The following is a 27,590-nucleotide window of genomic DNA, read 5'->3' as shown; positions in this document are numbered from 1 at the left end:
CTTCTCCCTCTCCTATCTCTAGACGTCCTACCCCCCCGCCCACTACATCCGTAAGGTTCCTCAGAGGAAGATCCACTATTTCACGTTTCTCCAGATGATGCAGCTACTGGTGCTGTGTGGCTTTGGCATGTCCCCTCTACCCTACATGAAGATGGCATTCCCTCTCTTTATGGTACTGCTTATACCTATCAGGTACAACACAGTGTACATTACACACTAGGTAGTACACTAAAGCTTGTCCCCTCTACCCTACATGAAGATGGTACTGACATCCAGACAATATGTTCCTCCATCATGTACAGTAGACTACAGACAATGTGTTCCTCCATCATGTACAGCAGACTACAGACAGACAATATGTTCCTCCATCATGTACAGTAGACTACAGACAATGTGTTCCTCCATCATGTACAGCAGACTACAGACAGACAATGTGTTCCTCCATCATGTACAGTAGACTACAGACAATATGTTCCTCCATCATGTACAGTAGACTACAAACAATATGTTCCTCCATCATGTACAGTAGACTACAGACAGACAATATGTTCCTCCATCATGTACAGTAGACTACAGACAGACAATATGTTCCTCCAATACATGGTCTGCTGACACTACAAAACTTGGTCTGGTGTCTGCTGACACTACAATACGGGTTGTGCAGGCCCTTAGCTCGAGACCTCCAATGCGCCTCCACGGCCGTGTATCCGGTGCCTCGGCCTCCTGCATGTCTCCCCAGCCTGGTTTGTCCGGAGCTGCCAGAGTCGCCCTCCTGTCCGGAGCTGCCAGAGTCGCCCTCCTGTCCGGAGCTGCCAGAGTCGCCCTCCTATCCGGAGCTGCCAGGGTCGCCCTCCTGTCCAGAGCTGCCAGGGTCGCCCTCCTGTCCGGAGCTGCCAGGGTCGCCCTCCTGTCCGGAGCTGCCAGGGTCACCCTCCTGTCCGGAGCTGCCAGGGTCGCCCTCCTGTCCGGAGCTGCCAGGGTCGTCCTCCTGTCCGGAGCTGCCAGGGTCGCCCTCCTGTCCGGAGCTGCCAGGGTCGCCCTCCTGTCCGGAGCTGCCAGGGTCGCCCTCCTGCCCGGAGCTGCCAGAGTCGCCCTCCTGCCCGGAGCTGCCAGAGTCGCCCTCCTGCCCGGAGCTGCCAGAGTCGCCCTCCTGCCCGGAGCTGCCAGAGTCGCCCTCCTGCCCGGAGCTGCCAGAGTCGCCCTCCTGCCCGGAGCTGCCAGAGTCTCCCTCTCCCATCCCGCACCAGAGCCGCCACCGCGGATAGATGCCCACCCAGACCCTCCCATATAGGGTTAGGTTTTGCGGCCGGGGGTCCGCACCTTTGGGGGCGTGTACTGTCACGCCCTGACCTTAGAGATCCTTTTTATGTCTCTATTTTGTTTTGGTCAGGGCGTGAGTTGGGGTGGGCATTCTATGTTTTGTGTTCTATATTTTCTATTTCTTTGTGGTTGGCCGGGAATGGTTCTCAGTCATGGACAGCTGTCTATCATTGTCTCTGATTGGGAACCATACTTAGGTACTTAGGTACCCTGTGTTTGTGGGAGGTTGTCTCTGTTTAGAGCACTTTGCTTTTGAGCTTCACGGTTTGTTTTTGTAATGTTTAGTTTGGCATCATTTTGTTTAAAATAAAGAAAATGTACGCTCACAACGCCGCACCTTGGTCCTCTCCTTGCAACAGCTGTGACAGAGTGTCTCTCTTGATCCTAGGTCCTGGCAGAGTTGTGCAGACTCAGGACAACTGAGCTTTGGAGGAAAACGCAGATTTAAAGAGGAGTCCGTAATTTGCTTTTTAAATGATCATGATCTTTTCCTCAAAGAAGTTCATGAATTTATTACTGCTGAAGTGAAAGCCATCCTCATTTGGGGAATGCTACTTTTTAGTTAGCTTTGCGACAGTATCAAAAAGGAATTTCGGAATGTTCTTATTTTCCTCAATTAAGTTGGAAAAATAGGATCAAATCAAATCAAATCAAATCAAATCAAATTTTATTTGTCACATACACATGGTTAGCAGATGTTAATGCGAGTGTAGCGAAATGCTTGTGCTTCTAGTTCCGACAATGCAGTAATAACAAGTAATCTAACTAACAATTCCAAAACTACTGTCTTGTACACAGTGTAAGGGGATAAAGAATATGTACATAAGGATATATGAATGAGTGATGGTACAGAGCAGCATAGGCAAGATACAGTAGATGGTATCGGGTACAGTATGTACAAATGAGATGAGTATGTAAACAAAGTGGCATAGTATAGTATAAAGTGGCTAGTGATACATGTATTACATAAGGATACCGTCGATGATATAGAGTACAGTATATATGTATGCATATGAGATGAATAATGTAGGGTAAGTAACATTTATATAAGGTAGCATTGTTTAAAGTGGCTAGTGATATATTTACATCATTTCCCATCAATTCCCATTATTAAAGTGGCTGGAGTTGAGTCAGTGTCAGTGTGTTGGCAGCAGCCACTCAGTGTTAGTGGTGGCTGTTTAACAGTCTGATGGCCTTGAGATAGAAGCTGTTTTTCAGTCTCTCGGTCCCAGCTTTGATGCACCTGTACTGACCTCGCCTTCTGGATGATAGCGGGGTGAACAGGCAGTGGCTCGGGTGGTTGATGTCCTTGATGATCTTTATGGCCTTCCTGTGACATCGGGTGGTGTAGGTGTCCTGGAGGGCAGGTAGTTTGCCCCCGGTGATGCGTTGTGCAGACCTCACTACCCTCTGGAGAGCCTTACGGTTGAGGGCGGTGCAGTTGCCATACCAGGCGGTGATACAGCCCGCCAGGATGCTCTCGATTGTGCATCTGTAGAAGTTTGTGAGTGCTTTTGGTGACAAGCCGAATTTCTTCAGCCTCCTGAGGTTGAAGAGGCGCTGCTGCGCCTTCTTCACGATGCTGTCTGTGTGAGTGGACCAATTCAGTTTGTCTGTGATGTGTATGCCGAGGAACTTAAAACTTGCTACCCTCTCCACTACTGTTCCATTGATGTGGATAGGGGGGTGTTCCCTCTGCTGTTTCCTGAAGTCCACAATCATCTCCTTAGTTTTGTTGACGTTGAGTGTGAGGTTGTTTTCCTGACACCACACTCCGAGGGCCCTCACCTCCTCCCTGTAGGCCGTCTCATCGTTGTTGGTAATCAAGCCTACCACTGTTGTGTCGTCCGCAAACTTGATGATTGAGTTGGAGGCGTGCGTGGCCACGCAGTCGTGGGTGAACAGGGAGTACAGGAGAGGGCTCAGAACGCAACCTTGTGGGGCCCCAGTGTTGAGGATCAGCGGGGAGGAGATGTTGTTGCCTACCCTCACCACCTGGGGGCGGCCCGTCAGGAAGTCCAGTACCCAGTTGCACAGGGCGGGGTCGAGACCCAGGGTCTCGAGCTTGATGACGAGCTTGGAGGGTACTATGGTGTTGAATGCCGAGCTGTAGTCGATGAACAGCATTCTCACATAGGTATTCCTCTTGTCCAGATGGGTTAGGGCAGTGTGCAGTGTGGTTGAGATTGCATCGTCTGTGGACCTATTTGGGCGGTAAGCAAATTGGAGTGGGTCTAGGGTGTCAGGTAGGGTGGAGGTGATATGGTCCTTGACTAGTCTCTCAAAGCACTTCATGATGACGGATGTGAGTGCTACGGGGCGGTAGTCATTTAGCTCAGTTACCTTAGCTTTCTTGGGAACAGGAACAATGGTGGCCCTCTTGAAGCATGTGGGAACAGCAGACTGGTATAGGGATTGATTGAATATGTCCGTAAACACACCGGCCAGCTGGTCTGCGCATGCTCTGAGGGCGCGGCTGGGGATGCCATCTGGGCCTGCAGCCTTGCGAGGGTTAACACGTTTAAATGTCTTACTCACCTCGGCTGCAGTGAAGGAGAGACCGCATGTTTTCGTTGCAGGCCGTGTCAGTGGCACTGTATTGTCCTCAAAGCGGGCAAAAAAGTTATTTAGTCTGCCTGGGAGCAAGACATCCTGGTCCGTGACTGGGCTGGGTTTCTTCCTGTAGTCCGTGATTGACTGTAGACCCTGCCACATGCCTCTTGTGTCTGAGCCGTTGAATTGAGATTCTACTTTGTCTCTGTACTGGCGCTTAGCTTGTTTGATAGCCTTGCGGAGGGAATAGCTGCACTGTTTGTATTCGGTCATGTTACCAGACACCTTGCCCTGATTAAAAGCAGTGGTTCGCGCTTTCAGTTTCACACGAATGCTGCCATCAATCCACGGTTTCTGGTTAGGGAATGTTTTAATCGTTGCTATGGGAATGACATCTTCAACGCACGTTCTAATGAACTCGCACACCGAATCAGCGTATTCGTCAATGTTGTTATCTGACGCAATACGAAACATCTCCCAGTCCACGTGATGGAAGCAGTCTTGGAGTGTGGAGTCAGCTTGGTCGGACCAGCGTTGGACAGACCTCAGCGTGGGAGCCTCTTGTTTTAGTTTCTGTCTGTAGGCAGGGATCAACAAAATGGAGTCGTGGTCAGCTTTTCCGAAAGGGGGGCGGGGCAGGGCCTTATATGCGTCGCGGAAGTTAGAGTAACAATGGTCCAAGGTCTTTCCTCCCCTGGTTGCGCAATCGATATGCTGATAAAATTTGGGGAGTCTTGTTTTCAGATTAGCCTTGTTAAAATCCCCAGCTACAATGAATGCAGCCTCCGGATAAATTGTTTCCAGTTTGCAGAGAGTTAAATAAAGTTCGTTCAGAGCCATCGATGTGTCTGCTTGGGGGGGGATATATACGGCTGTGATTATAATCGAAGAGAATTCTCTTGGTAGATAATGCGGCCTACATTTGATTGTGAGGAATTCTAAATCAGGTGAACAGAAGGATTTGAGTTCCTGTATGTTTCTTTCATCGCACCATGTCACGTTAGTCATAAGGCATACGCCCCCGCCCCTCTTTTTACCAGAAAGATGTTTTTTCCTGTCTGCGCGATGCGTGGAGAAACCTGTTGGCTGCACCGCTTCGGATAGCGTCTCTCCAGTAAGCCACGTTTCCGTGAAGCAAAGAACGTTACAGTCTCTGATGTCCCTCTGGAATGCTACCCTTGCTCGGATTTCATCAACCTTGTTGTCAAGAGACTGGACATTGGCAAGAAGAATGCTAGGGAGTGGTGCGCGCTGTGCCCGTCTCCGGAGTCTGACCAGAAGACCGCCTCGTTTCCCTCTCTTTCGGAGTCGTTTTTTTTGGGTCGCTGCATAGGATCCACTCCGTTGTCCTGTTTGTAAGGCAGAACACAGGATCCGCGTCGCGAAAAACATATTCTTGGTCGTACTGATGGTGAGTTGATGCTGATCTTATATTCAGTAGTTCTTCTCGACTGTATGTAATGAAACCTAAGATGACCTGGGGTACTAATGTAAGAAATAACACGTAAAAAAACAAAAAACTGCATAGTTTCCTAGGAACGCGAAGCGAGGCGGCCATCTCTGTCGGCGCCGGAAGTAGATGAATGGATGATCGAGCAGCAGTGAGGGCTCTTCGATACTGCACAGTTCTGTCTTTCCAAGCTAATCAGAAGACTTCCAGTTTGGTGTGGCGCCATTTCCGTTCCCATTTTCAGGAAGCTTGCTTCAGAGCTTGGGTATTTTCTATGTATACCAGGGAGCTAGTTTCTTATGACAAATGTTTTTAGTTTTTAGGGGTGCAACTGCATCTAGGGTATTGTGCAAGGTTAAATTGAGTTCCTCAGTTAGTTGGTTAACTGATTTTTGTCCTCTGATGTCCTTGGGTAGGCAGAGGGAGTCTGGAAGGGCATCAAGAAATCTTTGTGTTGTCTGAGAATTTATAGCACGACTTTTGATGCTCCTTGGTTGGGGTCTGAGCAGATTATTTGTTGCGATTGCAAACGTAATAAAATGGTGGTCCGATAGTCCAGGATTATGAGGAAAAACATTAAGATCCACAACATTTATTCCATGGGACAAAACTAGGTCCAGAGTATGACTGTGGCAGTGAGTAGGTCCAGAGACATGTTGGACAAAACCCACTTAGTCGATGATGGCTCCGAAAGCCTTTTGGACTGGGTCTGTGGACTTTTCCATGTGAATATTAAAGTCACCAAAAATGTGAATATTATCTGCTATGACTACTTCACACTCACCCTCAGATGTCTTTCCTGTTAGCTAGTGGTAACTAGTGATAGCTAGTGATGCATGTCCTATTTGAAACATCACCATCTACTGTCAGCATTTACCTGACAGATTCAGGAGCTTGATACCCCCATTAAGGAAAAAGACTACAGTGGAACGTAATTCATTTGGCTTTTTATTTTCTTTCAGCTCGTTTTGGAGTCAGAGTATAGTTTCAGTATAGTTTTAGTTTTTCAAATGTTTTCGTTAATTATTTTATTTAAGTTTACTAAATTGTTTTTCCAATTTTAGTTTTTATTTGAGTTTTTGTTTACAAACATAACGTTGGAATGGGGTGCGAGATAAAGCACATATGTCCAGGCATCAAGTCTCACTACCACCAGCGTTGACATTGTGCCAAAAGTCCAACGTTAGAAATTGTATCTTACATGTTTTATTTAATTTGGGGGAGAATTGCCATATCTTTCAATTCTGTTTACATTATTTAACAGTTTTAACAAATGTATTTTCTAGTTAATGACATCACCAGCTGTTTTTCAAAGCGCCGGAAGTTCAAATGTAACCGCAACCAAATTGTCTGTCCCTTGTTGCCAGATGGCATAAAGGTGATACAGTACCCACTAACTGACTTCCCACTAACTGACTTCCCACTAACTGACTTCCCACTAACTGACTTCCCACTAACTGACTTCTCACTAACTGACTTCTCACTAACTGACTTCCCACTAACTGACTTCCCACTAACTGACTTCCCACTAACTGACTTCCCACTAACTGACTTCTCACTAACTGACTTCTCACTAACTGACTTCTCACTAACTGACTTCTCACTAACTGACTTCTCACTAACTGACTTCCCACTAACTGACTTCCCACTAACTGACTTCCCACTAACTGACTTCCCACTAACTGACTTCCCACTAACTGACTTCTCACTAACTGACTTCTCACTAACTGACTTCTCACTAACTGACTTCCCACTAACTGACTTCCCACTAACTGACTTCCCACTAACTGACTTCCCACTAACTGACTTCTCACTAACTGACTTCTCACTAACTGAATTCCCACTAACTGACTTCTCACTAACTGACTTCCCACTAACTGACTTCCCACTAACTGACTTCCCACTAATTTTTCTTCCTGTTTCAGGAACTGTGTTCTTCCTCACATCATCGAGGCTAAATACCTGGATATCATGGACGCCCAACACATGTAACTACAGACGCAAGACAAAAACATTTAACAGACCAACACATGTAACTACAGACACAGACCAACACATGTAACAGACCAACACGTGTAACAAACCAACACATGTAACTACAGACACAGACCAACACATGTAACAGACCAACACATGTAACTACGGACACAGACCAACACATGTAACAGACCAACACATGTAACAGACCAACACATGTAACTACAGACACAGACCAGCACATGTAACAGACCAACACATGTAACTACGGACACAGACCAACACATGTAACGGACCAACACATGTAACTACAGACACAGATCAGCACATGTAACAGACCAACACATGTAACTACAGACACAGACCAACACATGTAACAGACCAACACATGTAACTACAGACACAGACCAACACATGTAACAGACCAACACATGTAACAAACCAACACATGTAACTACAGACACAGACCAACACATGTAACAGACCAACACATGTAACAGACCAACATATGTAACTACAGACACAGACCAACACATGTAACATACCAACATATGTAACTACAGACACAGACCAACACATGTAACAGACCAACACATGTAACTACAGACACAGAACAACACATGTAACAGACCAACACATGTAACAGACCAACACATGTAACTACAGACACAGACCAACACATGTAACTACAGACACAGACCAACACATGTAACAAACCAACACATGTAACTACAGACACAGACCAACACATGTAACTGCAGACACAGACCAACACATGTGACAGACCAACACATGTAACTACAGACACAGACCAACACATGTAACAGACCAACACATGTAACTACAGACACAGACCAACACATGTAACAAACCAACACATGTATCTACAGACACAGACCAACACATGTAACAAACCAACACATGTAACAGACCAACACATGTAACTACAGATACAGACCAACACATGTAACAGACCAACACATGTAACTACAGACACAGACCAACACATGTAACAAACCAACACATGTATCTACAGACACAGACCAATACATGTAACAAACCAACACATGTAACAGACCAACACATGTAACTACAAACACAGACCAACACATGTAACAGACCAACACATGTAACTACAAACACAGACCAACACATGTAACTATAAACACAGACCAACACATGTAACAGACCAGCAAATGTAACAGACCAACACATGTAAAAGACCAACACATGTAACAGACCAACACCTGTAACTACAGACACAGACCAACACATGTAACAGACCAACACATGTAACTACAAACACAGACCAACACATCTAACTACAGACACAGACCAACACATGTAACAGACCGGCAAATGTAACAGACCAACACATGTAACTACAGAAACAGACCAACACATGTAACAGACCAACACGTGTAACTACAGACACAGACCAACACATGTAACAGACCAACACATGTAACTACAGACACAGACCAACACATGTAACAGACCAACACATGTAACTACAGACACAGACCAACACATGTAACAGACCAACACATGTAACAGACCAACACGTGTAACTACAGACACAGACCAACACATGTAACAGACCAACACATGTAACTACAGACACAGACCAACACATGTAACTACAGACACAAGATAAAAACATTTAGCAAAACGCATGTAACTACAGACACAGATCAACACATGTAACAGACCATCAAATGCAACTACAGACACAGACCAACACATGTAGATACAGACACAGACCAACACATGTAACAGACCAACACATGTAACAAACCAACAAATGTAACTACAGACACAGACCAACACATGTAACAGACCAACACATGTAACTACAGACACAAACCAACACATGTAACAGACCAACACATGTAACTACAGACACAGACCAACACATGTAACAGACCAACACACATAACAAACCAACACATGTAACTACAGACACAGACCAACACATGTAACTACGGACACAGACCAACACATGTAACTACAGACACAGACCAACACATGTAACAGACCAACACATGTAACAGACCAACACATGTAGATACAGACACAGACCAACACATGTAACTACAGACACAGACCAACACATGTAACAGACCAACACATGTAACAGACCAACACATGTAGATACAGACCAGCTCCTGGATAAAAGGACTGTGATTTGTTGTCATCCACACAGGTGAAGCACTGGAACAAAGGGATGGAGGGAGAGGTGAAAGAGAGAGAGAGAGAGGTGCCCATCAGGACCTTTATGAACAGACCAGGTGTCTCCTCTCTCTACCAGCAGGAACAGGTCTGGACCAGCACCATGTGATCAAAAACCAGGACCAGAACTCTGTTCCACCTCTTCTCTCCACAGCATCTCACAACTCCAGTCCAGTGCCATAAAGCTCCATTCCTGCATTTGTATGATTCTCTGTTGTTGGTCTGGTTTGTTTATGTAAGGTTGTGCCATGACTGGCTTGGCGACATGTAGGACCTCAGAGATTTGCCACAGTCTCCCTCTAGTGCAGATTTCTCAGTGACTCTGATATGGTGCCAACATTTAGAAAAACACATTACTGAGTGGGAATGCAACAATTTGCATGCCTTCACACAGACACAACCTCTCTCCCTATCTATCACTCTCTCCCTATCTATCCCTCTCTCGCTCCTTCTCTCTCACTCTCTTGCCCTGTGTGTGTCTCTCTCTCGCCCTGTCGCTCTCTCTCTCTCATCCTGTCTCTCACCCTGTCTCTCTTTCTTGCCCTGTCTCTATCTCCCTCTCTTTCTCTCTCTCCCTATCTCTCACTCTCTCCCTATCTATCACTCTCTCCCTATCTCTCTCCCTTTCTCTCACTCTCTTTCGCCCTGTCTCTCTCTCTTTCGCCCTGTCTCTCTCTCTAGCGCTGTCTCTCTCTCTCGCCCTGTGTCTCTCTTGCCCTGTGTCTCTCTCTAGCGCTGTGTCTCTCTCTTGCCCTGTCTCTCTCTCCCTCTCTCACCCTGTCTCTCACTCCCTCTCTCACCCTGTCTCTCACTCCCTATCTCACCCTGTCTCTCACTCCCTCTCTCAACCTGTCTCTCACTCCCTCTCTCAACCTGTCTCTCACTCCCTCTCTCACCCTGTCTCTCTCTCCCTCTCACTCCCTGTCTCTCTCTCCCTCTCACGCCCTCTCTCTCTCCCTCTCACGCCCTGTCTCTCTCTCCCTCTCACGCCCTGTCTCTCTCTCCCTCTCTCTCCCCCCTCCCCCCCTCCCTTAAGATAAGTCATATTTATGTAAGGCGACACCACAGAACAAAATGATAGTTTAACATTGATTTGATTGTGAATACAGTATATCATAGCAATATACACATGTTTTATATGTTTTAAGAAAGGTTTATTTTGATAAATAATAACGATGTGGATCTCATCAATATTAATGTATGTGCTCATTTGTTCCTGACTTTGAAGGAGTAATATGAGCCTGTCTTGATGTTTTACAAATATATATTTTTTACAAATGTTTTTAATATCTGTTTACCTTTCCTTCTTACATATTGCATCTGTGTTTACTAGACCAGCAAGACCATGGAAAACAGTTCCCCAATAACTTACTGTAATTGGGGTGGCAGATAGCCTAGTGGTTAGAGCGTTGGGCCAGTAACCCAAAAGGTTGACAATAACTTACTGTAATTGGGGTGGCAGATAGCCTAGTGGTTAGAGCGTTGGGCCAGTAACCCGAAAGGTTGACAATAACTTACTGTAATTGGGGTGGCATGTAGCCTAGTGGTTAGAGCGTTGGGCCAGTAACCCAAAAGGTTGACAATAACTTACTGTAATTGGGGTGGCATGTAGCCTAGTGGTTAGAGCGTTGGGCCAGTAACCCGAAAGGTTAACAATAACTTACTGTAATTTTTTATTTTACATGAGACATTCCTAATTGCAGATAAGACTGCCATTGGTTTGCTAGTGATCATGTCTTGGAATTAATTGACGGAGAACAGAACTTCCGCAACATTACTTTTGTACCTGCTGGCGGAGCTGGAGTAACACAGCCTTGGGAAGGAAGTAACACAGCCTTGGGAAGGAAGTAACACAGCCCTGGGAAGGAAGTAACACAGCCCTGGGAAGGAAGTAACACAGCCTTGGGAAGGAAGTAACACAGCCTTGGGAAGGAAGTAACACAGCCTTGGGACGGAAGTAACACAGCCCTGGGACGGAAGTAACACAGCCTTGTGAGGGAAGTAACACAGCCCTGGGACGGAAGTAACACAGCCTTGGGAGGGAAGTAACACAGCCTTGGGAGGGAAGTAACACAGCCTTGGGAAGGAAGTAACACAGCCTTGGGAAGGAAGTAACACAGCCTTGGGAAGGAAGTAACACAGCCTTGGGAAGGAAGTAACACAGCCTTGGGACGGAAGTAACACAGCCCTGGGAAGGAAGTAACACAGCCCTGGGAGGGAAGTAACACAGCCCTGGGAGGGAAGTAACACAGCCCTGGTAAGGAAGTAACACAGCCTTGGGAGGGAAGTAACACAGCCCTGGGACGGAGGTAACACAGCCCTGGGAGGGAAGTAACACAGCCCTGGGAGGGAAGTAACACAGCCCTGGGAGGGAAGTAACACAGCCCTGGGAGGGAAGTAACACAGCCCTGGGAGGGAAGTAACACAGTCCTGGGAGGGAAGTAACACAGCCCTGGGAGGGAAGTAACACAGCCCTGGGAGGGAAGTAACACAGCCCTGGGAGGGAAGTAACACAACCCTGGGAAGGAAGTAACACAGCCCTGGGACGGAAGTAACACAGCCCTGGGAAGGAAGTAACACAGCCCTGGGAGGGAAGTAACACAGCCCTGGGAGGGAAGTAACACAGCCCTGGTAAGGAAGTAACACAGCCTTGGGAGGGAAGTAACACAGCCCTGGGACGGAGGTAACACAGCCCTGGGAAGGAAGTAACACAGCCCTGGGAGGGAAGTAACACAGCCCTGGGAGGGAAGTAACACAGCCCTGGGAGGGAAGTAACACAGCCCTGGGAGGGAAGTAACACAGCCCTGGGACGGAAGTAACAGCTGGCAACAATACCGGTCTTATCTCCATGTTTCTGGTTTGTAACGCTCATTACTTTCAACACATTTCAGACATCATTTCATGTTTGTGTCGATGTGAATAGTTAATGCTATAGGTTTGAAATGTATGAAAATGAACCATGCGTCAACATCACAATGCTGCGTAACCACTGTATTTTACCTTACAATCTTAATGGGACTACAATGGATGACATTATAGCTAAATTGACCATCATTTTCATCTCTCTTAAAATGGCAATGTAGTAGGATATCTTTCCCACCATTTTCAATGACTATTCATACTTAGCCAATCAGGTGCTCCAGCTGTCCTTTTTATTTACATATTCCACCTTTATTTAACCAGGGAGGCTAGTTGACCTTTATTTAACCAGGGAGGGTAGTTGACCTTTATTTAACCAGGGAGGCTAGTTGACCTTTATTTAACCAGGGAGGCTAGTTGACCTTTATTTAACCAGGGAGGCTAGTTGACCTTTATTTAACCAGGGAGGCTAGTTGATCTTTATTTAACCAGGGAGGCTAGTTGAGAACAAGTTCTCATTTACAACTGCGACCTGGCCAAGATAAAACACAGCAGTTCAACACATACAACAACACAGAGTTACACATGGAATAAACAAACAATCAATAATACAGTAGAAAAATCTATATACAGCATGTGCAAATGAGGTAGGATAAGGGAGGTAAGGCAATAAATAGGCCATGGTGGCAAAGTAATTACAATATAGCAATTAAACACTGGAATGGTAGATGTGCAGAAGATGAATGTGCAAGTAGAGATACTGGGTTGCAAAGGAGCAAGATAAGTAAATACATGCAGTATGGGGATTAGCTAGTTGGATGGGCTATTTACAGATGGGCTATGTACAGGTGCAGTGATCTGTGAGCTGCTCTGACAGCTGGTGCTTAAAGTTAGTGTGGGAGATATGAGTCTCCAGCTTCAGTGATTTTTTTGCAGTTCGTTCCAGTCATTGGCAGCAGAGAATTGGAAGGAAAGGCGGCCAAAGGAGGAATTGGCTTTGGGGGTGACCAGTGAGATATACCTGCTGGAGTGCGTGCTACGGGTGGGTGCTGCTATGGTGACCAGTGAGTTGAGATAAGGCGGGGCTTTACCTAGCAAAGACTTATAGATGACCTGGAGCCAATGGGTTTGGTGACGAGTATGAAGCAAGGGCCAGCCAACGAGAGCGTAAAGGTCGCAGTGGTGGGTAGTATATGGGGCTGTGGTGACAAAACGCATGGCACTGTGATAGACTCCATCCAGTTTGCTGAGTAGAGTGTTGGAGGCTATTTTGTAAATGAGCTCGCTGAAGTCCAGGATAGGCAGGATAGTCAGTTTTACGAGGGTATGTTTGGCAGCATGAGTGAAGGATGCTTTGTTGTGAAATAGGAGCCGATTCTAGATTTAATTTTGGATTGGAGATGCTTAATATGAGTCTGGAAGGAGAGTTTACTGTCTAAACCAATAAGTATTTGTAGTTGTCCACGTATTCTAAGTCAGAGCCGTCCAGAGTAGTGATGCGGGCAGGTGCGGGCAGTGATCGATTGAATAGCAAGCATTTAGTTTTACTTGCATTTAAGAGCAGTTGGAGGCCACGGAAGGAGAGTTGTACGGCATTGAAGCTCGTCTGGAGGTTAGTTAAAACAGTGTCCAAAGAAGGGCCAGAAGTATACTGTTATGCACGTGAGTGAGGACCCAAAAGCGGTTTAACAAAAACAGAGTTCTTTAATGTCGAAACACAGGTAAGACATAGATCCTCTTCAAATGGATATGATGGCAAACTAAACAACCCGCAGAGAGGGCGACAAATGAAACATAAAGTCCTTCTGAATATCACAGAAGAGTTCCCCTTCTAGCAGCAGAGGAGAATAGCTGGGTTAGAGTCCTCTTCTAGCAGCAGAGGGGATTAGCAGGGTTGTAGAGGACAGAGGTACCTGATCACACGTAGCCTCAGATGAACAGGCAGATTCCGACAGGACAGGACAAGGTTGAAGCAAACAAGACGATAGTTTGGTTCTGGCATGAGAAACTCAAACGAGAATCTGACAAAGACAGAAGCAGGAACAGAGAGAGAAATAGAGACCCAATCAGAGGGAAAAAGGGAACAGGTGGGAAAAGGGTGAACGAGGTAGTTAGAGAAGACAAGGAACAGCTGGGGGAAGGAGGGGAAGAGAAGGCAACCCAATACGACCAGCAGAGGGAGACAGGGTGAAGAGAAAGAACAGGAACAAGACACAACATGACAATACATGACATATACAGAATGGTGTCGTCTGCGTAGAGGTGGATCAGAGAATCACCAGCAGCAAGAGCAACATCATTGATGTATACAGAGAAGAGAGTCGACCCGAGAATTGAACCCTGTGGCACCCCCATAGAGACTGCCAGAGGACCCGACAACATGCCCTCCGATTTGACACACTGAACTCTGTCTGCAGAGTAGTTGGTGAACCAGGCGAGGCAGTCATTTGAGAAACCAAGGCTGTTGAGTAATGCACAATGATGTCTCTTATCGATGGTGGTTATGATATAATTTAGGGCCTTGAGCGTGGCTGAGGTGCACCCATGACCAGCTCTGAATCCAGATTGCATAGCATAATCTGTTTGTTAACTTGACTTTTGAAGACCTTAGAAAGGCAGGGTAGGATAGATATATATATAGGTCTGTAGCAGTTTGGGTCTAGAGTGTCTCCCCCTTTGAAGAGGGTGAGGTTCGTGGCTGCTTTCCAATCTTTGGGAATCACAGGCTAGTAATAGGGGTTGCAACAATTTCTGCAGATAATTTTAGAAAGAGAGGGTCCAGATTGTCTAGCCCGGCTGATTTGTAGGGGTCCAGATCTGGCAGCTCTTTCAGAACATCAGCTATCTGGATTTGGGTGAAGGAGAAATGGGGGAGGCTTGGGCGAGTTGCTGTGGGGGGTGCAGGGCAGTTGACCGGGGTAGGGGTAGCCAAGTGGAAAGTATGGCCAGCCATAGAAAAATGCTTATTGAAATACAACATTTTAGTGGATTTATCGGTGGTGACAATGTTTCCTAGTCTCAGTGCAGTGGGCAGCTGGGAGGAGGTGCTCTTATTCTTTCTGGACTTTACCGTGTCCCAGAACTTTTTTGAGTTTGTGCTGCAGGGATGCAAATTTCTGTTTGAAAAAGCTAGCCTTAGCTTTCCTAACTGCCTGTGTATATTGGTTCCTAACTTCCCTGAAAAGTTGCATATCACGGGGGCTATTCGATGCTAATGTAGTACGCCACAGGATGTTTTTGTGCTGGTCAAGGGCAGTCAGGTCTGGAGTGAACCAAGGGCTATATCTGTTCCTGGTTCCATATTTTTTGAATGGGGCATGCTTATTTAAGATGGTGAGGAAGGCACTTTTAAAGAATAACCAGGCATCCTCTACTGTCGGGATGAGGTCAATGTCATTCCAGGATACCCCGGCCAGGTTGATTAGAAAGGCCTGCTCGCAGAAGTGTTTTAGGTAGCGTTTGACAGTGATGAGGGGTGGTTATTTGACAGCAGACCCATTACGGATGCAGGCAATGAGGAAGTGATCGCTGTGATCTTGGTTGAAAACAGCAGAGGTGTATTTGGAGGGCGAGTTAGTTAGGATGACATCTACGAGGGTGCCCATGTTTACGGATTTGGGGTTGTACCTGGTAGGTTCATTGATAATTTGTGTGAGATTGAGGACTTCAAGCTTAGATTGTAGGACGGTTGGGGTGTTAAGCATGTCCCAGGTTAGGTCACCTAGCAACACGAGCTCAGAAGACAGATGAGGGGCAATCAATTCACATATGGTGTTGAGGGCACAGCTGGGGGCAGAGGGTGGTCTATAGCAAGCGGCAACGGTGAGAGACTTGTTTCTGGAAAGGTGGATTTTTAGAAGTAGAAGCTCGAACTGTTTGGGCACATACCTGGATAGTAAGACAGAACTAAGGCTCTGCAGTAGATTGCAACTCCGCCCCCTTTGGCAGTTCTATCTTGTCGGAAAATGTAATATTTAGGGATGGAAATTTCAGGGTTTTTGGTGGTCTTCCTAAGCCAGGATTCAGACACGGCTAGAACATCCGGGTTGGCAGAGTGTGCTAAAGCAGTGAATAAAACAAACTTAGGGAGGAGGTTTCTAAGGTTAACATGCATGAAACCAAGGCTTTTACGGTTACAGAAGTCAACAAATGAGAGCGCCTGGGGAATAGGAGCTAGGCACTGCAGGGCCTGGATTCACCTCTACATCACCAGAGGAATAGAGGAGTAGGTTAAGGGTACGGCTAAAAGCTATGAGAATTGGTCGTCTAGAACGTCCGGAACAGAGAGTAAAAGGAGGTTTCTGGGTGCGATAGAATAGATTCCAGGCATAATGTACAGACAAAGGTATGGTAGGATGTGAGTACATGGGAGGTAAAACCTAGGTATTGAGTGATGATGAAAGAGATTTTGTCTCTAGAAACATTTAAACCAGCTGATGTCACCGCATGTTGTGGGAGGTAGAACTAAAGTGTTGGTTTAGGCATATTGAGCAGGGCTAGAGCCTTTCAAAGCACTTCATTGCTACAGACGTGAGTGCTACGGGTCGGTAGTCATTTTGGCAGGTTACCTTAGTGTTCTTGGGCACAGGGACTGTGGTGGTCTGCTTAAAACATGTTGGTATATAGACTCATACAGGGAGAGGTTGGAAATGTCAGTGAAGACACTTGCCAGTTGGTTAGCGCATGCTCACAGCACACGTCCTGGTAATCCGTCTGGCCCCGCAGCCTTGTGTATGTTGACCTGTTTATTAAATGTCTTACTCAGGTCGGCTACGGAGAGCATGATCACACAGTGGTCCGGAACAGTTATGATGTCCCAGTTTATCTATCCTGCTGTCCAAGTTTACCATGCACAAAATGAAAATGTGGTTTTGGCTCATTGTACACAAATTGTCTCCTGTGATTATGATATCTACATTTCTCATTTTTGTGTGATTAGGAAACATCATGAAGATTTCAGAAATGTGTTAGGCTAATATGTTGGATAGACAGGGGCGCCACTTTAACTGGCGACAGGGGGGACTTGACCCCCACACATTCTAAAATTTCATTTTTGTCTTTGCACATTTTATCATTGCACATAAGCGACATCAGTATGCTTTAGGACCATGCGGATGCCTCAGAGCGGCGTTTCATACGGGCTGGATTTAGGACCTCACCACAGAGGGTGCGGACAGGCTGTGTGAAAGCAAAACTTCTGAAAGGCAAGGTGCTGCTGTCTGCAAATGCTGTCTCTGTCTGTGTTGCGCTTTTTCTCAGAGTAAAAGCAAGCAGAGGCTACTATTTATTTGACTGATATAGCTGGCAAGGTAAATGCTGTTTGACTTAACAGAAAAAATGATTTATTCCTGAACTATATGTTTATACTTGCGTACTATTGTTTGTACAGATGAACGTGGTACCCTTCAGGCATTTGGAAATTGCTCTCAAGGATGAACCAGACTTGTGGGGGTCTACAATTTTTTTTCTGTGGTCTTGGCTGATTTCTTTTGATTTTCCCATGATGTCAAGCAAAGAGGTACAGAGTTTGAAGGTAGGCCTTGAAATACATCCACAGGTACACCTCCAATTGACTCAAATGATGTCAATTAGCCCATCAGATGCTTCTAAAGCCATGACATAATTTTATGGAATTTTCCAAGCTGTTTAAAGGAACAGTCAACTTAGTGTATGTAAACTTCTGACCCACTGGAATTGTGATACAGTGAAACAACAAACAAAAAGGCAGTCAGGAGGAGACCAGTCTGGGATGGTGCTGAGGTCAGGCAGTCAGGAGGAGACCAGTCTGTGATGGTGCTGAGGTCAGGCAGTCAGGAGGAGACCAGTCTGTGATGGTGCTGAGGTCAGGCAGTCAGGGGGAGACCAGTCTGTGATGGTGCTGAGGTCAGGCAGTCAGGGGGAGACCAGTCTGTGATGGTGCTGAGGTCAGGCAGTCAGGGGGAGACCAGTCGGTGATGGTGCTGAGGTCAGGCAGTCAGGGGGAGACCAGTCTGTGATGGTGCTGAGGTCAGGCAGTCAGGGGGAGACCAGTCTGTGATGGTGCTGAGGTCAGGCAGTCAGGAGGAGACCAATCTGTGATGGTGCTGAGGTCAGGCAGTCAGGGGGAGACCAGTCTGTGATGGTGCTGAGGTCAGGCAGTCAGGGGGAGACCAGTCTGTGATGGTGCTGAGGTCAGGCAGTCAGGAGGAGACCAGTCTGTGATGTTGCTGAGGTCAGGCAGTCAGGGGGAGACCAGTCTGTGATGGTGCTGAGGTCAGGCAGTCAGGGGGAGACCAGTCTGTGATGGTGCTGAGGTCAGGGAGTCAGGGGGAGACCAGTCTGTGATGTTGCTGAGGTCAGGCAGTCAGGGGGAGACCAGTCTGTGATGGTGCTGAGGTCAGGCAGTCAGGAGGAGACCAGTCTGTGATGGTGCTGAGGTCAGGCAGTCAGGGGGAGACCAGTCTGTGATGGTGCTGAGGTCAGGCAGTCAGGAGGAGACCAGTCTGTGATGGTGCTGAGGTCAGGCAGTCAGGGGGAGACCAGTCTGTGATGGTGCTGAGGTCAGGCAGTCAGGGGGAGACCAGTCTGTGATGGGAGGGGAGGCCACGGGGAGGCCGCAGGGAGGGGAAGGCCACGGGGAGGGGGAGGCTACGCGGAGGGGGAGGCTACGGGGAGGGTGAGGCTACGGGGAGGGTGAGGCTACGGGGAGGGGGAGGCCACGGGGAGGAGAGGCCACGGGGAGGGGAGGCCGCGTGGAGGGGGAGGGCGCAGGGAGGCCGCAGGGATTGAGAGGCTGCGGGGATGGGGAGGCTGCGGGGAGGGGGAAACGGGATTGGGAGGCTGCGGGGATGTGGAGGCTGCGGGATGTGGGGGAAACGGGATTGGGAGGCTGCGGGGATCTGGAGGCTGCGGGGATGTGGAGGCTGCGGGGAGGGGTAGGCTGCGGGAAGGGGGAGGCCGCGGGATTGGGAGGCTGCGGGGAGGGGGACGCTGCGGGGAGGGGGAAACGGGATTGGGAGGCTGCGGGGATGGGGAGGCTGCGGGGAGGGGGAGGCCACGGGGAGGCGGAGTCCACGGGGAGGGGAGGCTGGGAGGATGGGAGGCTGCGGGGAGGGGGAGGCTACGGGGAGGGGGAGGCTGCGGGGAGGGGGAGGCCACGGGGAGGCGGTTTCCACGGGGGGGGAGGCCGCGGGATTGGGAGGCTTTGGGGAGGGGGAGGCTGAGGGGAGGGGGAAACGGGATTGTGAGGCTGCGGGGAAGGGGAGGCCGCGGGGAGGCTGCGGGGAGGGGGAGGTTGCGGGGAGGGGGAAACGGGATGTGGAGGCTGCGGGGAGGGGGAGGCTGCGGGGAGGGGGAAACGGGATTGGGAGGCTGCGGGGATGGGGAGGCTGCGGGGAGGGGGAGGCCGCGGGGAGGCGGAGTCCACAGGGAGGGGAGGCTGGGAGGATGGGAGGCTGCGGGGAGGGGGAGGCTACGGGGAGGGGGAGGCTGCGGGGAGGGGGAGGCCACGGGGAGGCGGTTTCCACGGGGGGGGGAGGCTGGGAGGATGGGAGGCTGCGGGGAGGGGGAGGCCGCGGGATTGGGAGGCTTTGGGGAGGGGGAGGCTGAGGGGAGGGGGAAACGGGATTGTGAGGCTGCGGGGAAGGGGAGGCCGCGGGGAGGCTGCGGGGAGGGGGAGGTTGCGGGGAGGGGGAAACGGGATGTGGAGGCTGCGGGGAGGGGGAGGCTGCGGGGAGGGGGAAACGGGATTGGGAGGCTGCGGGGATGGGGAGGCTGCGGGGAGGGGGAGGCCGCGGGGAGGCGGAGTCCACGGGGAGGGGAGGCTGGGAGGATGGGAGGCTGCGGGGAGGGGGAGGCTACGGGGAGGGGGAGGCTGCGGGGAGGGGGAGGCCACGGGGAGGCGGAGTCCACGGGGAGGGGAGGCTGGGAGGATGGGAGGATGGGAGGCTGCGGGGAGGGGGAGGCCGCGGGATTGGGAGGCTTTGGGGAGGGGGAGGCTGCGGGGAGGGGGAAACGGGATTGTGAGGCTGCGGGGAAGGGGAGGCCTCGGGGAGGGGGAGGCTGCGGGGAGGGGGAGGTTGCGGGGAGGGGGAAACGGGATGTGGAGGCTGCGGGGAGGGGGAGGCTGCGGGTAGGGGGAGGCCGCGGGGAGGCTGCGGGGAGGGGGAAACGGGATTAGGAGGCTGCGGGGAGGCCGCGGGTAGGGGGAGGCTGCGGGGAGGGGGAAGCCATGGGGAAGCCACGGGAATTGGGAGGCTGCGGGGAGGGGAGGCCACGGGGAGGCCGCAGGGAGGGGGGAGGCTGCAGGGAGCGGGTGGCTGCGGGGAGGCTGCGGGGAGGGGGAGGCTGCGGGGAGGGGGGGGCCGAGGGTAGGGGGAGGCCACGGGGAGGCTGCGGGCAGGGGGAAGCCGCGGGTATAGGGAGGCCACGGGGAGGCTGCGGGGAGGGGGAGGCCGCGGGGAGGGGGAGGCCACGGGGAGGGGGAGGCCACGGGGAGGGGAGGACACGGGGAAGCCACGGGAATTGGGAGGCTGCGGGGAGGGGAGGCCACGGGGAGGCCACGGGGAGGAGGAGGCCACGGGAAGGCCACGGGGAAGGGGAGGCTACGGGGAGGGGGAGGCGACGGGGAGGGGGAGGCCGCGGGGAGGGGGAGGGCGCAGGGAGGCGGAGACCACGGGGAGGGGGAGGCTACGGGGAGGCCACGGGGAGGGGGAGGGCGCAGGGAGGCCGCAGGGATGGGGAGGCTGCGGGGATGGGGAGGCTGAGAGGATGGGAGGCTGCGGGGAGGGGGAGGCTGCGGGGAGGGGGAAACGGGATTGGGAGGCTGCGGGGATGGGGAGGCTGCGGGGATGGGGAGGCTGAGAGGATGGGAGGCTGCGGGGAGGGGGAGGCTGCGGGGAGGGGGAAACGGGATTGGGAGGCTGCGGGGAAGAGGAGGCCTCGGGGAGGGGGAGGCCGCGGGGAGGCTGCGGGGAGGGGGAGGTTGCGGGGAGGGGGAAACGGGATGTGGAGGCTGCGGGGAGGGGGAGGCTGCGGGGTGGGGGAGGCCGCGAGGAGGATGCGGGGAGGGGGAAACGGGATTGGGAGGCTGCGAGGAGGGGGAGGCCGCGGGTAGGGGGAGGCCGCGGGGAGGGGGAAGCCATGGGGAGGCGGAGACCACTGGGAGGGGGAGGCCACGGGGAAGCCACGGGAATTGGGAGGCTGCGGGGAGGGGAGGCCACGGGGAGGCCGCAGGGAGGGGGAAGGCTGCGGGGAGGGGGAGGCCACGGGGAGGAGAGGCGACGGGGAGGGGGAGGCCGCGGGGAGGGAGGGCCGCGAGGAGGGGGAGGCCGCGGGGAGGGGGAGGCCACGGGGAAGCGGAGACCACGGGGAGGGGGAGGCCACGGGGAGGGGAGTCCACGGGGAAGCCACGGGGAAGGGGAGGCTACGGGGAGGGGGAGGCCACGGGGAGGAGAGGCCACGGGGAAGCCACGGGAATTGGGAGGCTGCGGGGAGGGGAGGCCACGGGGAGGCCACGGGGAGGAGGAGGCCACGGGAAGGCCACGGGGAAGGGGAGGCTACGGGGAGGGGGAGGCCGCGGGGAGGGGGAGGCCGCGTGGAGGGGGAGGGCGCAGGGAGGCGGAGACCACGGGGAGGGGGAGGCTACGGGGAGGCCACGGGGAGGGGGAGGGCGCAGGGAGGCCGCAGGGATTGAGAGGCTGCGGGGATGGGGAGGCTGCGGGGATGGGGAAACGGGATTGGGAGGCTGCGGGGATGGGGAGGCTGCGGGGATGGGGAGGCTGAGAGGATGGGAGGCTGCGGGGAGGGGGAGGCCACGGGGAGGAGAGGCCACGGGGAAGCCACGGGAATTGGGAGGCTGCGGGGAGGGGAGGCCACGGGGAGGCCACGGGGAGGAGGAGGCCACGGGAAGGCCACGGGGAAGGGGAGGCTACGGGGAGGGGGATGCCGCGGGGAGGGGGAGGCCGCGTGGAGGGGGAGGGCGCAGGGAGGCGGAGACCACGGGGAGGGGGAGGCTACGGGGAGGCCACGGGGAGGGGGAGGGCGCAGGGAGGCCGCAGGGATTGAGAGGCTGCGGGGATGGGGAGGCTGCGGGGATGGGGAAACGGGATTGGGAGGCTGCGGGGATGGGGAGGCTGCGGGGATGGGGAGGCTGAGAGGATGGGAGGCTGCGGGGAGGGGGAGGCTGCGGGGAGGGGGAAACGGGAGGCTGCGGGGAAGAGGCTGCGGGGAAGAGGAGGCCTCGGGGAGGGGGAGGCCGCGAGGAGGCTGCGGGGAGGGGGAGGTTGCGGGGAGGGGGAAACGGGATGTGGAGGCTGCGGGTAGGGGGAGGCTGCGGGTAGGGGGAGGCCGCGGGGAGGCTGCGGGGAGGGGGAAACGGGATTGGGAGGCTGCGGGGAGGCCGCTGGTAGGGGGAGGCCGCGGGGAGGCTGCGGGGAGGGGGAAGCCATGGGGAGGCGGAGATCACGGGGAAGGGGAGGCCACGGGGAAGCCACGGGAATTGGGAGGCTGCGGGGAGGGGAGGCCACGGGGAGGCCGCAGGGAGGGGGGAGGCTGCGGAGAGGGGGAGGCTGTGGGGAGGCTGCGGGGAGGGGGAGGCTGCGGGGAGGGGGAAACGGGATGTGGAGGCTGCGGGGAGGGGGAGGCTGCGGGGTGGGGGAGGCCGCGAGGAGGCTGCGGGGAGGGGGAAACGGGATTGGGAGGCTGCGAGGAGGGGGAGGCCGCGGGTAGGGGGAGGCCGCGGGGAGGCTGCGGGGAGGGGGAAGCCATGGGGAGGCGGAGACCACTGGGAGGGGGAGGCCACGGGTATGGATGGATGGATGTGTGGATGGGATGGATGGATGTGTGGATGGGATGGAGGGATGAATGGATGTGTGGATGGGATGGATGTGTGGAAAGATGGATGGATGTGTGGATGGGATGGATGGATGTGTGGATGGATGGATGGATGGATGGGTGGGTGGATGGATGGATGGATGGATGTGTGGATGGATGGATGTGTGGATGGGATGGATGTGTGGATGGATGGATGTGTGGATGGGGTGGATGTGTGGATGGGATGGATGGATGGATGGATGTGTGGATGGGATGGATGGATGGATGTGTGGATGGATGGATGGATGTGTGGATGGATGGATGGATGGGTGGATGTGTGGATGGGATGGATGTGTGGATGGATGGGGTGGATGGATGTGTGGATGGGATGGATGGATGTGTGGATGGGTGGATGGGATGGATGGATGGATGGATGGATGTGTGGATGGATGGATGTATGGATGGATGGATGTGTGGATGGGATGGATGGATGTGTGGATGGGATGGATGGATGAATGGATGTGTGGATGGGATGGATGTGTGGATGGGATGGATGGATGTGTGGATGGATGGATGGATGGGTGGGTGGATGGATGGATGGATGGATGTGTGGATGGATGGATGTGTGGATGGATGGATGGGTGGGTGGGTGGATGGATGTGTGGGTGGATGGCTGGATGGATGTGTGGATGGGATGGATGGATGGATGGATGTGTGGATGGGATGGATGGATGTGTGGATGGATGGATGTATGGATGGATGGATGTGTGGATGGGATGGATGTGTGGATGGGATGGAGGGATGAATGGGGAGGCCGCGGGTAGGGGGAGGCTGCGGGTAGGGGGAGGCCGCGGGGAGGCTGCGGGGAGGGGGAGGCTGCGGGTAGGGGGAGGCCGCGGGGAGGCTGCGGGGAGGGGGAAACGGGATTGGGAGGCTGCGGGGAAGCCGCTGGTAGGAGGAGGCCGCGGGGAGGCTGCGGGGAGGGGGAAGCCATGGGGAGGCGGAGATCACGGGGAAGGGGAGGCCACGGGGAAGCCACGGGAATTGGGAGGCTGCGGGGAGGGGAGGCCACGGGGAGGCCGCAGGGAGGGGGGAGGCTGCGGAGAGGGGGAGGCTGTGGGGAGGCTGCGGGGAGGGGGAGGCTGCGGGGAGGGGGAAACGGGATGTGGATGCTGCGGGGAGGGGGAGGCTGCGGGGTGGGGGAGGCCGCGGGTAGGGGGAGGCCGCGGGGAGGCTGCGGGGAGGGGGAAGCCATGGGGAGGCGGAGACCACTGGGAGGGGGAGGCCACGGGTATGGATGGATGGATGTGTGGATGGGATGGATGGATGTGTGGATGGGATGGAGGGATGAATGGATGTGTGGATGGGATGGATGTGTGGAAAGATGGATGGATGTGTGGATGGGATGGATGGATGTGTGGATGGATGGATGGATGGATGGGTGGGTGGATGGATGGATGGATGGATGTGTGGATGGATGGATGTGTGGATGGGATGGATGTGTGGATGGATGGATGTGTGGATGGGGTGGATGTGTGGATGGGATGGATGGATGGATGGATGTGTGGATGGGATGGATGGATGGATGTGTGGATGGATGGATGGATGTGTGGATGGATGGATGGATGGATGGGTGGATGTGTGGATGGGATGGATGTGTGGATGGATGGGGTGGATGGATGTGTGGATGGGATGGATGGATGTGTGGATGGGTGGATGGGATGGATGGATGGATGGATGGATGTGTGGATGGATGGATGTATGGATGGATGGATGTGTGGATGGGATGGATGGATGTGTGGATGGGATGGATGGATGAATGGATGTGTGGATGGGATGGATGTGTGGATGGGATGGATGGATGTGTGGATGGATGGATGGATGGGTGGGTGGATGGATGGATGGATGGATGTGTGGATGGATGGATGTGTGGATGGATGGATGGGTGGGTGGGTGGATGGATGGGTGGGTGGGATGGAGGGATGAATGGGGAGGCCGCGGGTAGGGGGAGGTCGCGGGGAGGCTGCGGGGAGGGGGAAGCCATGGGGAGGCGGAGACCACTGGGAGGGGGAGGCCACGGGTATGGATGGATGGATGTGTGGATGGGATGGATGGATGTGTGGATGGGATGGAGGGATGAATGGATGTGTGGATGGGATGGATGTGTGGAAAGATGGATGGATGTGTGGATGGGATGGATGGATGTGTGGATGGATGGATGGATGGGTGGGTGGATGGATGGATGGATGGATGTGTGGATGGATGGATGTGTGGATGGGATGGATGTGTGGATGGATGGATGTGTGGATGGGGTGGATGTGTGGATGGGATGGATGGATGGATGGATGTGTGGATGGGATGGATGGATGGATGTGTGGATGGATGGATGGATGTGTGGATGGATGGATGGATGGGTGGATGTGTGGATGGGATGGATGTGTGGATGGATGGGGTGGATGGATGTGTGGATGGGATGGATGGATGTGTGGATGGGTGGATGGGATGGATGGATGGATGGATGTGTGGATGGATGGATGGATGGGTGGATGTGTGGATGGGATGGATGTGTGGATGGATGGGGTGGATGGATGTGTGGATGGGATGGATGGATGTGTGGATGGGTGGATGGGATGGATGGATGGATGGATGTGTGGATGGATGGATGTATGGATGGATGGATGTGTGGATGGGATGGATGGATGTGTGGATGGGATGGATGGATGAATGGATGTGTGGATGGGATGGATGTGTGGATGGGATGGATGGATGTGTGGATGGATGGATGGATGGGTGGGTGGATGGATGGATGGATGTGTGGATGGATGGATGTGTGGATGGGATGGATGTGTGGATGGGGAAACGGGATTGGGAGGCTGCGGGGATGGGGAGGCTGCGGGGATGGGGAGGCTGAGAGGATGGGAGGCTGCGGGGAGGGGGAGGCTGCGGGGAGGGGGAAACGGGAGGCTGCGGGGAAGAGGCTGCGGGGGAGAGGAGGCCTCGGGGAGGGGGAGGCCGCAAGGAGGCTGCGGGGAGGGGGAGGTTGCGGGGAGGGGGAAACGGGATGTGGAGGCCACGGGGAGGGGGAGGGCGCAGGGAGGCCGCAGGGATTGAGAGGCTGCGGGGATGGGGAGGCTGCGGGGATGGGGAAACGGGATTGGGAGGCTGCGGGGATGGGGAGGCTGCGGGGATGGGGAGGCTGAGAGGATGGGAGGCTGCGGGGAGGGGGAGGCTGCGGGGAGGGGGGGGCCGAGGGTAGGGGGAGGCCACGGGGAGGCTGCGGGGAGGGGGAAGCCGCGGGTATAGGGAGGCTGCGGGGAGGCTGCGGGGAGGGGGAGGCTGCGGGGAGGGGGGAAAGAGGGTAGGGGGAGGCCACGGGGAGGGGAGGCCACGGGGAAGCCACGGGAATTGGGAGGCTGCGGGGAGGGGAGGCCACGGGGAGGCCGCAGGGAGGGGGGAGGCTGCGGGGAGGGGGAGGCTGCGGGGAGGCTGCGGGGAGGGGGAGGCCACGGGGAGGAGAGGCGACGGGGAGGGGGAGGCGACGGGGAGGGGGAGGCTGCGTGGAGGGGGAGGGCGCAGGGAGGCGGAGACCACGGGGAGGGGGAGGCTACGGGGAGGCCACGGGGAGGGGGAGGGCGCAGGGAGGCCGCAGGGATTGAGAGAATGCGGGGATGGGGAGGCTGCGGGGATGGGGAGGCTGCGGGGATGGGGCGGCTGCGGGGAGGGGGAAACGGGATTGGGAGGCTGCGGGGATGGGGAGGCTGCGGGGATGGGGAGGCTGAGAGGATGGGAGGCTGCGGGGAGGGGGAGGCTGCGGGGAGGGGGATGCCGCGGGATTGGGAGGCTGCGGGATTGGGAGGCTGCGGGGAGGGGGAAACGGGATTGGGAGGCTGCGGGGATGGGGAGGCTGCGGGGAGGGGGAGGCTGCGGGGAGGGGGAGGCCACGGGGAGGCGGAGACCACGGGGAGGGGGGGGCCATGGGGAGGGGAGGCTGCAGGGATGGGGAGGGGGAGGCTGTGGGGAGGGGGAGGCCGCGGGATTGGGAGGCTGCGGGGAGGGGGAGGCTGCGGGGAGGGGGAAACGGGATTGTGAGGCTGCGGGGATGGGGAGGCTGCGGAGAGGGGGAGACCTCGGGGAGGCAGAGGCCGCGGGTAGGCTGCGGGGAGGGGGAAACGGGAAGTGGAGGCTGCGGGGAGGGGGAGGCTGCGGGGTGGGGGAGGCCGCGAGGAGGCTGCGGGGAGGGGGAAACGGGATTGGAATGTGTGTGTGGATGGATGTGTGGATGGGATGGATGGATGTGTGGATGGATGGATGGATGGATGGGTGGGTGGATGGATGGATGGATGGATGTGTGGATGGATGGATGTGTGGATGGGGTGGATGTGTGGATGGGATGGATGGATGGATGGAT

The 27,590-nt window shown here is 53.8% G+C and overlaps 1 protein-coding gene across 1 annotated transcript in view; it reads left to right on the top strand.

The window, feature by feature from the left end:
* Positions 1-7,315, top strand: part of slc4a11 (solute carrier family 4 member 11) — a gene marked incomplete at its 5' end in the record, with an annotated part of 95,140 nt that extends 87,825 nt beyond the window's left edge. Inside the window, 2 exons of the mRNA XM_036955439.1 lie at positions 23-192; positions 7,249-7,315. Of these exons, the coding sequence (XP_036811334.1) occupies positions 23-192; positions 7,249-7,315 (237 nt within the window). The remainder of the gene's footprint in view (positions 1-22; positions 193-7,248) is intronic.
* Positions 7,316-27,590: the final 20,275 nt, after the last annotated feature.

The sequence above is a fragment of the Oncorhynchus mykiss genome, chromosome 19 (genome assembly GCF_013265735.2).
Source record: "Oncorhynchus mykiss isolate Arlee chromosome 19, USDA_OmykA_1.1, whole genome shotgun sequence".
Taxonomy (NCBI): domain Eukaryota; kingdom Metazoa; phylum Chordata; class Actinopteri; order Salmoniformes; family Salmonidae; genus Oncorhynchus; species Oncorhynchus mykiss.
The sequence above is the reverse complement of the archived record's forward strand: the minus strand, read 5'-3'. Positions and strand labels throughout refer to the sequence as shown.